A 12,662-nucleotide genomic window follows, 5' to 3' on the forward strand; every position below is an offset into this window, starting at 1 on the left:
TTATAGCACTTTAAGGAGCCAGTCTCTTAAAATGACAGCTATATACTAGCAGGACCTAGGTGACATTATTCAACTAATTCCTTCCAGGGTATTCTAAACTAATTGCCACAGAGATTTCCAATGGCTTCCAAATGGTAGACATGCATACTTCTACCACTCAAAACAGCAGAAGTAGTACAATTATATAAATCAAGATGCCTATGACTTCCAGAAAACAACCTAAGGTGCTCTTTTGGGGGGGGGGGGGTGTTGATTCGGTGTTTATGATTTAAGGTGAAGATGGGCCTTTTTCTGGAGTATTCTTTTTCTGTCAAAGCAGGGAAATATTTGGGGGGGGGGGGTTTGGGGGGGAGAGAAGCACTAAGTTTGATTAAAAGTAACCAATAAATCAGCTGAGAAAAGGATTGGTTACTGCCCAGATCCTACCTATTGGCTGAGCCACTGGCATTAATATTGTCTATGTACTTCCTCAGGAGTCAAAAAAGTACTTTACTTTCAGTAAGAACACTAGGCCAGAAAATAGAGTTTCTTCTTATGTATAGCTAGAATGTCAGGTATTAGTATGTATTAAAATTTGAAAACTCTGACAGGAGTTTTACCTGACAGTGAAAGCCTTAAAGCTAGGAACTCAGGACAGAAAAGCTGGGGACTGCATGACACATATTCCCACTGTTCTGGGAAAAACCAAACTGGGATTATAAAAGAGTACGGTAGAAGGACAAGACTTAACGTCATGCTCAGCCACTAATGCAACAGCTGAGGAAAGACGTTATCACTGCAAGCTCGAACCCGTGAAAAAGAAAACAGCAGCAAAAGAAGTCACTTCCTTATAAGTTTAATAGTCTGGTCTATATAAATACTAGAGGCCTGGTGCAAGAAATTTGTGCATTGGAAAGTCGGGGGGTGTCCCTCAGCCTGGATTGCAAGAGGGCGCAGGCCAGGATTAGGAAACCCACTGGTGGATGATCAGGGCCTGGGAGGGATGCGGGAGGTTGGCCAGTAGGGGAGGGTCAGCGGGAGGGCTCCAGGGCATGTCCAGCCAATCTCACTCAGTCCCGATTGGCCGGATGCCACCAGCAAGCTAACTTACTGGTTGGAGCGTCTGCCCCCTGGTAGTCAATGCACATCATAGCAACTGGTCAACTAGTCTGCCCCCTAGTGGTCAGTGCAGGTTATAGTGAGCAACTGAGTAGCCTTAGCATATCATTTGCATATTATGCTTTGATTGGTTGAATGGCCAACCAGAGGACTGGACACTTAGCATATTAGGCTTTTATTATATAGGATTATAAAGACAAGCTCTATATATGAAGAACCCAAAGAGACACAAAGGAAGTTCATAAAGATGGCTTTGAGCCTGTTGGAAGTCAACCCTTAAACAAAGAGGGAACTAAGATGTCCAAGCGCAGTAGAGCTTTGACAACATCTCTGCTAGCAAGGCCCTAAACTTGAAGCAGCATCAAGGGGAACTGCAATCAGTGGCTTTTCATGGATAACGGGGAGAGGGGGAGAAGGGTAACAGAGATGGGCAATGCAGGAGACCAGTAGATTGAAATAATGTTTCCAATAGCACTGCTACAAAAAACAAATCACCTCTCAAAAAATGTGACCTGGTGCAGAAAATAAATGGGCATTTCCTAATTGTGCCTACTCCATAGTTCCATTCTAGCACTCACTTTTTGAAAATGGGCCATTATCTCCTGCTATTGTGAAATGCTTCACATAATGGGAAGCACTAGGGAAATACTTTAGTGACACTATATCTACTGGGTGTGTGACAATTTTCCAGGAATAGGGGTTGGGGTGGTGCTAATTATAAGTGTGCATTTGTGAGGCTTGGCACTAAGTTAAGGTGCCCCTTTATAAAAATGTGAACAAATTTTCTTTAACACTTTTCTTTGCAAATGTAATATGCAGAAAGACATGAGCGACCAGTTAATAGATTATGTAGGTTTGCAAAATTGGATCTCAAAATAATGGAAAAGTCCAGCACAAGTAAAGGTCACCCCAGAAAAATCTCACTCTTCAAGAAGGCACTGGCAATAACGAAAGAAAGAGATTTTAATCACTGGAGCTAATTACATGGAAGACTAAATCAAAAGAAGAGTTATTTAAGTGTCTTAAATACAATAAAAAGTAATTAACAGGAAGTGCCATCTTGACAGCTTCATGTCACAAACGGCATAAAAGGATCAGCTAATTCCCAACCTGGGAGCCAGAGAATGAGAAACAACTCAAAGTTTGATCTTTTTACTTTTTTGTTTAAACTGTTTTTGATTAACAAATAACAACTCTTGCCAACTTCACAGTGAAGTTATTTTTTTTTTTTAATTTAATCTAGTAGAGGAATGCTGAACCTCATTTTCATTGATTCCCTAGAGGGTAAGAGATGGGGAGTTGAAGACTGTATCACACCAGAATCCCTCCCAAACATCAAGAGGAAAAACAGAAGAATCAGACTGAACCCTATGGAGGATATAGGCAGTTCACACACTTGCACACTAAAATATATTTAAAAATCTGCTTTGAAATAACCTGTTAAGAGTCTCCATCTCAGCTGCTTCGTCTTCCTCATTTTCCTGGAATCAGCAGCTTGAGGGAAACTCGTCCAGAGTCAGAGATTCCCAGCTTATCTCTCAAATAACAGGAAAGCTACTGGATCTACAAAGGCCTATATGTAGGTGGGTAAGCCCACAGATGATGACAGACATAATTTAGATTGGCTTGCTTCTTAATTCCACAGCGTTTCTACGAGCATGGACAAAGCCTGTCTTTGAAAGAGGCAATGCCTTACTACAAAAGCTCTCTTAACTAACCTTCCCTTAACTGACCTGGACTTTCTGTAACTCACTAAATCTACTGGCTGGTGACATTAGAGTGATTGAGGGCCACTATGGCACACCTGTATTCCAGTCTGGAACTGTGTTCCAGTCTGTTGGGCCATTTGTTTCTGACTCCATATTTATATATACTGGTTGTGCTTGTTATTTTAATCATGTAATTTATTAATGCTACATTAATAATTAAATATAAATACAAAAAGTATGTCTATAAAAAGAGATGAAAACTTTAAAAAGGTTTAATAAGAAAAAAATGACTGCAAAATAAATATGAGCTGGCCAACTATAATAGAAGGGGAAGGCATATATCACAAAAATCTAGGGTTCCACGATTAGAGTTTCTAAGTCCTCACACCAAAGAGGAAGTTATGCAGCTCACCAGAATATCACAGATCATGATGCCCATACATCAAAGATTTGGAAATACATGCCAGTTTCTGTGTTTAAAATTAAATTAAAATATTTGAAATAAAAAAATTAAATCCCCTTCTCTAGCCAATGTTTTTAAACAACTAAGCATTAAAGTCAGATGGAATGCTTCCAGTATACCTTAATTCTGAATATAAGCCAAGTATTTGGACATTTTTATTAAATACATTACCTCAACTCTTCTACGCTATTAGGAATTGTTTACAGAAAAATCAGAAGAAAAAAAGGTAAACAAGATCAAGACAAAGGGAAAGGAAAGAGAAGCCAGGAGTAAGATTGGAATAAGAGGCATGCTTCAGGTACACTTTCTAGACATGTACGATTTTGGGCACTGAGCTTCCAATAATCAAACAAAAGAGGAAAACTATCAGAAATAAGTTTTTCAATATTGATCAATTAAAAACAAACCAGTAACTCAAAAAAAAAAAGTTTAAGAAAGACAAAGAAACCTCTGAGTACTCTCTTTATGCTTCATAAAGGGACACTTTGCAATATAGTACACAAACCATCACCTTATACTGAATACTGAGACTACAACAAGGAATAAAAAAGACAAAAACCACTATCTTTAAGGAACTTAATGTCTAGTGAGCGCTGGTCTCAGCAATATCACTAAATTTCCTATTTCTCCCAAATTTAACTGAGTAGTTTACTCCAGAGTCTAGTCTAGTAAAAACAAACCTAAGAGGGAACTCTATGCTCTCGGGTACCCTGCCAGACTGGTCTAATTCAAGGTAAATCATTAAAAAAAAAATACATTACTTATAATCTAACTAGATTAAGAACCAAGAAGTAGAAGGTCAAGGTTACCATTCTTGGCAGGAACCTTAAGTACAGATGCACACAAGATGTTGTCAATTATGACTAATCAACTGTGATGTTAACTGACCAAACTGATTAAAAGGATCTTCTTACCAAGAACATTGGCTGGACATAGTTACCCAACCTCTGCAGAAAGGCAGGCTAGCCTGAAGGATCAATGCAGTTGAAACCTCAAGGTTTCATGGCATGGGCATAGGCATGGCCAGGACACCCTACGCTGTAAAAAAATTTTAAACCAGTTGTTTCAAATTGTCTTTAAAAAATCCTTATAGAACACGCCCAGAGAAAAAGAAAACAAAACCGAAAGAAAAAAAAAAAAAAGCAACAACAAAAAGAACACTCCCAGAATATCTAATTTTACGCAGTGTAAATTTACTTTAAAAGTATACCTCGGCAGTAACTAAATGAAAAGAAAAAAAAAAAAATCTACCCTAAAAGATTGTTAGATAAACAGGGGAGAAAGCCATCTACCAAAAATAAAGATGTGCATTTTTATAGTGGTGATGTTGTTTATACCAGTAAGTATGAGGAGCAGTTATCTGCGGAAAGGATTCCTTATTTGTGACAGTAAAAATTTTAATATAGGGAATATTAACATTCCAGCTCTACATATTAGGGTAGCTTGCATCAAGCTCCTAAGAAGTGATAATGAATTGATAATAAATATTTCTAGTAATACAGATAGAAGGATGATGACAATATTGCCTATATTCTCCCATTTCAAAATTATTACCGAATTTGTCACGAAGCTGTTTGTAACAAGCATGATATCTGTGATGGTGTTGAGGTAATGACATCAAAAGCCTATATTAAGTTCCTCTCAGCAAAAAGGAAGCCTCAGATTGTTATAGGAGTGGCAACAGTGGCTAAAAATACTTATTTCCAAAAGTGGTAACACGAGTGAAGGGAAAGGTTCCTGTTTGGTGGGAGAGCTTCTGGAAGGTAAATTAGCTGCAAGATCCTCTTTCCTTTCCGAGGCTTGCTGGAGCGAAGAGGTGTTTCTCCTAACGGGCTTCATTGTGCTTTCAGTAAGACAATTCCTGCTTTAATGAGAAACCTATTCTTGTCTTCCCTTCCATCACGCTCCCTTTAAAAGAAAAATACCAGTTTGGTAACAAACAGCACTTAAGATTGTTAAATAGAGAAGGAAACAATTACCATGCTGGTATATTTTATGCAGAGGAAGAATTGCTACTAGGAACTGACTGTTTTAATATTTATTGTGGAAGCAAGGCCCAGCAGGCTTCCTCCTTCCCCCATCAGATACCTCCCTCCATAGACTATTCATCAATCAAGCTCTCAAGAGACTGTGGAATATAACCAGGGGACAGCCAGCACAGTATAAGGGGAAGAACCTGTCATCTACTGATTACATACATCTACACAAAGAAAATGTCCAATTAACCTCACTTCGTCTTCCTTCCGTTGTTTGTGGGGTGTTGTTTTTCTCTTTTTTTTTTTTTTTTTTTGGGGGGGGGGGGTGAGGAGGGAGGGATGGATCTGTAATTGAACTACTTGGATAGTACCTAGGGCCTGATTGACACTCAATAAATGGCATTAATGGTAATAATGTGTGCTACATAGTGCCAAGTACACCGAGCTCAATAATTCTTAAAAAACAATAATGATGAAGTAAATGATTAGCTAGTGAGTGATTAAAAAGTACTTTGCAAACATAAAATGCTACATAGGCACACAACAATCATAAATCACTGTGCTAAGAGCTACGGAAAGCAAATCAGGGTGAAAGGAAGGAGAAATGCGAGTGAGGAAAGAACTCTTAGTTACGGTTGGGTAAGCACTCACATTCCTCCAATGGTGACAGTGGCACAGGTACGCTCTGAAAAGGCAGGCACCGTCTCTGTGGCTGGGCTGGCTGCTCTAATGTAGTCCACAGTCACATTGACCTGAAAATAAAAAACCAAGGAAGTTAAGGTTGGGACCCTGCAACACAGCTACTTGTGTCCAGACGACTGTGAAGACTCACCTCATTCATAGTTTGATTTTCTGGATCTAAGATTTTAAATAGCAACAACTGAAAGACAGCTAAGGCACACACTGGTCAAAATTATCTGCACAAAAACCTTAACTGATAGAAGACTGTTACCCCAAATTCTTAAATCTCAACTACAAGAAAATTAAAAACCCAAGTCTCACCAGAAAAGACTTAGAGATGGTAAATATGTATATGCAAGATGCTCCACACTGTATGTCACTGGGGAAATGCAAATTAAAACAACTACACACCTATGCTGGTGAGGCAGTAGAACAAGAATTCTCATTCATTGCAAGTGGGAATGCAAAATAGTACAGCCACTTTGAGACACAGTTTGGCAGTTTCATACAAAACTAAACATACTTTTACCATACGTTTCAACAGCTGAAAACTTATATCTTCACAAAAACCTACATATAGATGTTTGTAGCAACTTTATATATTAAATGCCAAAACTTTGAAGCAACCAACATGTCTTTCAGCATCTGGATGGATAAATAAACTATGGTTCACGAAGTCAAAGAAATGTTATGCAGCTCTAAAAAGAAATGAGCTATCAAACCATGAAAAGACACAGGAAATACATAAGAGAAATAAGCCAATCAAAAAGCTGCATACTGTTTAATTCCAACTATGACATTCTGGAAAAGGCAAAACTATGAAGAAAGTAAAAAGATCAGTTGCCGCCAGGGGCTAGGAGGACAAGACAGGGATGAACAGGCACAGCAGAGGGCTTTGTCGGCAGTGAAATTACTCTGTAAGCTCCTATAATGATGGATATGTGTCATTACACACTTGCCCAACCCCACAGAAAACACATCACTGAGAGTGAACCCTAACATAAGCTACAGGTCCCTCAATTATAACAAATGTACCACTCTGGTGGGGGGCTGTGAGATAAGTGGGGGGGGGGGGGGGGGGGAGATGAGAACTTTGTACTTTTGCTCAACTTTGCTATGAACCTAAACCTGCTCTAAAAAATATAGTTGCTGTGGTTTTGGTTTTTTGTTGTTGTTTTTTTAAGGCGACTGAAACAAGAGAGAGAGAGAGAGAGAAACAAATGGCTGTACATGTAAGGCCCTACAGAAATCACACTTGACAAAGCAGAGGTTCACAGTGGCTCACAGAACTCCTCCATATTATGGTAACAGAGTTCTTTAACCTTCAGACTTCTCTGAACCAGTTTTTTTTTAAATGCTTCTACAGAAAAGTTCCGCACAATTTCAGTCTACAATAAATTCTCAAGGACCAAGTGAAGAACTACCAAGAAGAACAAACAAGAAGACAATCCCAAAGATGCTGGGAACTGGTCTCAGAGTATGTGAATCTAAACAACACAGCTAACTACACCCAATTCCAACAGAGTTGGAGTTAGGAAGTTTTCAAAACAAGGACAGAATGGACCTGAAGAACCTTTATATTCTGAGTTTAAAAAGGGTATGTATCTGCCAAAGCCGGTTTGGCTCAATGGTAGAGCGTTGGTCTGCGGACTGAAAGGTCCTAGGTTCGATTCCGGTCAAGGGCATGTACATTGGTTGCGGGCACATCTCCGGTAGGGAGTGTGCAAGAGGCAGCTGGTCGATGTTTCTCTCTCATCGACATTTCTAGCTTTCTATCTCTCTCCCTTCCTCCTCTCTATGTAATATTAATAAAATACATTTTTTTTTAAAAAGGGTATGTATCCAGTTTAGGAAGTTAGTAGCCTAAAATAGGAAAGCTGCCAAAACCAGTAAATATTAAATAATAGTGGCTGGGTGCACAAAATTCATGCACGGGGATTTGGGCGGGGGGGGGGGGGGGGGGCGGGTTTGTTCCTCAGACAGGCTTGCACCCTCTCCAATCTGGGACCCCCTTGAAGGATGTCCTACTGCTGGTTTACAGGCATTGGGCCTAAACTGGCAGTCGGACATCCCTCTCATAATCCAGGACTGCTGGCTCCAGATGCTCACCTGCCAGCCTGCCTGCCTGATTGCTCCTAACCACTCTGCCTGCCGGCCTGCTCACCCCCAACTGCCCTCCACCGCCGGCCTGCTCACCAACAACTGCCCCACCCTGCTGTCCTGCTCACCACACCTCCCCTCCCCACTGACCTGCTCACCCCTACCGGCCTGCTCACTCCAAACTACCCCCCACCCACTGCTGTCCTGATCACCTCCAACTGACCCCCACTGATGGCCTGCTCACCCCAACTGGCCCCCCTGCTGCTCTGCTTACCCCCAATGGCCCCTGCCCTCCCATCCTTGGCTTGATCACCCCTTGGCAACCCAAGGTCCCAGCCCCTCCTTTTTATCTTTTTCCTCTTATTTTTTCCCAGCACCTCCTTGAGCAGTGGCCAGGGCTGGCTGGAAGCAAGTATCTAGGATTGGTTTATCTTCTATAATTGAAATTTTGTAGCCTTGAGCAGAGGCCAGGGCCAGCCAGGGTGGGCGAGGAGCTTAGCTTCCTCCATCACTGGGGCAACACATGCCTCCTGCTTGCTCCAGCTCTGTGGCCGGGTGCCATCTTGGATGGATTAATTTGCATACTTGCTCCTGATTGGCTGTTGAGTATGGCTGGGCATAGCGGAGTGATGATTAATTTGCATGTTTCTCTTTTATTAGTGTAGATATGGATTATGGACATACTGAGCAATGCTTTTTTCTCTGTGGAATCTTTTGAGGTAAACATGTTTATGTGTCAAAAGAAACAAGTATGTGACATCCCTTAGCAAACACACAGGGTTTTGTTTTATAATTAAGGTATATGCTTGCCTTGGGTCATGACCAAGTCTCATACCTGTATGGAAGAGTCACGTTGGATCAAACAGCCTGAAGCCACAGCTTGAAAGTCCAAAATTCCATTTTCTAAACATGTCTTTAGTTCCTACTGATCAGGTTAAAGTTAGCCTACAGCACTAGCATCAAGTTCAGCCACGCTGCTGGTGAACACCATTAAAATCCTTTCAAACTGTCTGTTCTTCAAAAACTCATTTTAAAATGAATATGAAATTTTTAAAAGGGCAGCTGCCTCACAACTCCGGCTGTCAGATCACGCTCTTGAGCACTCCATCTAGTCACATTTCTAAAGCAACAAGGAAAGTACAACCAATGGACATAAAACTCTGGGGAGGGAGGGGGGCAAAAAAAAAAAATCAACAAAATATATTAAAATAAATAAATAAATAAATAAATAAATAAATAAATAAATAAATAAAGCAACAAAAGCCAATTAAGAGCTAAGGGTAAAAAGTATTATCATAATACAGCAACACAGAAAAGAAGACAATATAAAGATGACACCTACAGTCAGGTGTCTGCACTGAAATTATTGCTCAGTCTTACCCACTTTTCTAAAGCTAAGGAGCTGGGGAGAGTATGTGAGAAACATGATCAGGCTGAGTTGGAGTGAGGATGAACAACTTATACCTCCAATGAAGAGGTTTCAGTAGTTTCCACGTGTGCAGCTAACCAGGGTTAGTACAGGCCCAAGACAGGGCAAGGAACAGGAGGTCCACACACAGAGGAGTATGGCTGACTCAAATCCTGCAGAGGGGAAGAAGGTCTTTACTATGCTGTCTACATTGATACAACTGACTGTCCTCTGGCAAGGCCCTAAAACCAAGTTACAGAAATAGGAAGCGGGTCAGAAGTGCACTTGGGTCTCCGCTGGACTTATGACAAAATCACACAGGAAATCAGCAGTGTACAAAGCTAACTCAAGGGTTTCCGTACCATGGAATATAAAGTAAGTCAGGCCACATTTTAAAGGGGCGTAACTACTTTGGCTCAGTGGATAGAGCACTGGCCTATCAACTGAAGAGTCTCGGGTTCAATTCCGGTACAGGGAACATGCCCAGGTTGTGCGGTCCATTCCCCAGTAAGGGGGCCTACGTTTCTAACTCTCTTTTCCTATCCCTTTCTCTCTGAAATCAATAAAACTACATGTTTTTTTAAAAGGGCATAGGCACATGTATGGTTTAATGGGGGGGGGGGGGGAGCGGGAGGGCATTTGGTGGCAAGTCAAAAACTATGTGGAGCTGAGGAAAGAGGTCCACATATCCTTTCACTCAATCCATCTAATAAGGTCAAGCCCTCAATTCTATTACCATGGGAAACAAATTCATCCCTGCTTATAAATAAACTAAGTGAATTTCAAGGTTACCTTGTACCTACCAATGCCAAGTCTCTTCCTTAGCAGACAGTGGGGGAGAGCAGCTCTCCAGTGCCAAATGCACTGCACAAAGTCACATCAGCTCTCTACCCAGAAGGAATGCCTACTCATCAAGAAGGACACTGGAGTGGTAGTGGTAATGATGGTGGGGGGTGATGATAGCAAAAAATGAACACTGAGCATCTCATCTTGCAATCCAAAAGGCCAGAAGACATACCATCCCAGAAATGCCCCTCACGGAGATCAATGGGGAGAGGGGGAAAAAAGTCTTTAATCTTCAATAACCAAAAGAACCAAGAGCTACATTTACCTGCTAATTAATTCTTTCCTATATCTAGAGAAAAAGAATTGAAAATAAGTACGAGATTAAAGAGCTCATTGGGGATGCATCATATTAAAGAAAATCTCCAATACAAATGAGGCCCTGAGATTAGCCCACAGCCAAGATACAACCTGCAGGAGCTATGACAAATCAGGAATTCAAGTCAATGTGTAATTAGCATTTATGTCCCTCTCCTGTGGATTCCGAGATCTGTTCCCCTACCCTGGAGTTTTTCATCTCTAGATACTCTTCACTGGCTTTTCAATCATTTGAAAAGAAACACAGTTTAAACAGTTTCAATTAAAATAACTGCAAATATTACAACGCCTTCGTCTGAATCAATAACCTGAACTTTGTGGTTGTGGGTAAGTACTTACGGAATGACATGAGTTAAAGAAAAGAGGGGCTTCGGGGGAGTTAAGAGAATAAAGGGGGGATATCTGTAATACTTTCACAATAAAGATAAATTTGTTTTTGAAGAGAATAGGAAAATGCAGACGTGGTCCTCATTTTTCAAGCCAGGTACTCCTAGAATGTTTGGTATACAAGTGCACATTTTATACACACGTGACAGAAAGCAGGGCATGATCCCTCTTTACAGCAAAAAAAAAAAAAAAAAAAAAAAAAAAGGACCATTGGGCTCTTGTTTGGTCATAACTGTCATTCTCTTACAAATGAGTCCTATCACATCTTTGTTCTCACTTTTTTTCTACCTGGAAAGTGAGCACACTAGAACTTTAGAGCATCACCGAACTCTAGAATTCTATAAGATAACTTAGCTAAAAATGGTGCACTACAGAGTGTTTTCTTGGACCTTTGTAATAATGAGACCTGCTGAGCGTCTCTTAAGATGGATGGAAATGCTCTTCAGTTATATCTTTTAGAACCTCTCTTTTAGATAAGATTAAAGTTTCCCTTCAGGCACACTCCAAACCAGTGCAGCTGTGCCATTCAATGCTGGCCCAGGGTGGAATCTGAAGAACGACGAGATGCACTCTGCACCTGCATGGAGAAACCCAGACCCCAGCAGCGGTTCGGGGGCCACATTCTCTGTTTGGATGCTCCCTTGATGCATCCAGCTCCCTTCCTTTTCTCCCCCCCCCCCCCCCCTTTATCTTGTTTTCAGTAAATCTTCTTTTGAATCTACTTTGCCTGATTTCTATCCTGGGGGGCAGGGGCGGGCTGGGAGGGGGAGATAAGAACCCCTTGCATTTACTACGATAAACGGGAACACATAGCTTGTATTCACTGAAACTGTTGTGCAGGGCCGTGCAGTAGAAGGGTATGTAGGGAATATTTGTTTCATTAATGGACATACATAATCAGGAACACTTGCACACAAAATCCCGAAGGACACTTTTGAAATGAGAGGGTTAGGCATTTTGAAGACCACTTTAACAAGCTGCTGACCATTCTGATGCTTTAGATAACAAAAACTTATTAATGTAAACTATGGGAAGGAATATTTTAAAATTGGAATAAAGCTATAATCAAAGCCATTCCTACAAAAGACTAAGCAAGCAAAATATATATAATTTCCCACATCATTTGTTCTTCAAAGAGGTTCTCAAAAAAAAAGGGGGGGGGGAGAGGAGCAGACAATCTAATTCATCTTTGGTTCATTAGATTGTGGAGTTTTCCTTAAAAGCAATTTCAAGGACCCTTCAGAGAAACTAAGATGAGAACTTAGGACTGAATTTGTATCTCAGTCTCTTATAAAAAACTGAAGCAGTTTAATACAAAAGAAGAGTTTTGGGCCACACATAAGAAATTCTGAGGACCTATGAATAATCTTCATATACTAATCACTAGAACAGTGTCAACTCACCAAAGAGCTTCAACTTTCATGATGCTGATAGTGAAATGACAATATCTGAACTACCTATGCCTAAAAGATAAGATAGGAAGAAAAGCAATTTCATATCCACATTTCCAGGACACAGACTCAGTTTAGTTTTAATATAACTAGGGCTGTTATGTGAGGCTATTTGGCATAATTGACATATAATCCCACCCAGTATTCCACATGGCCAATCATCCGTTCACAAAGAGCTGTAATAAATACCCCGCCTATCAAAATAAGCTCTTAGATGACCTGTCAGTC

The 12,662-nt window shown here is 40.6% G+C and overlaps 1 protein-coding gene across 1 annotated transcript in view; it reads right to left on the reverse strand.

The window, feature by feature from the left end:
• The window catches only part of SND1 (staphylococcal nuclease and tudor domain containing 1), a 442,357-nt gene that overhangs the window by 239,282 nt on the left and 190,413 nt on the right, over positions 1-12,662 (reverse strand). The window contains exon 12 of the mRNA XM_084897634.1: positions 5,898-5,998. Within this exon, the coding sequence (XP_084753760.1) occupies positions 5,898-5,998 (101 nt within the window). The remainder of the gene's footprint in view (positions 1-5,897; positions 5,999-12,662) is intronic.

This window comes from Pipistrellus hanaki, assembly GCF_964339955.1.
Source record: "Pipistrellus hanaki genome assembly, chromosome: 10".
Classification (NCBI taxonomy): domain Eukaryota; kingdom Metazoa; phylum Chordata; class Mammalia; order Chiroptera; family Vespertilionidae; genus Pipistrellus; species Pipistrellus hanaki.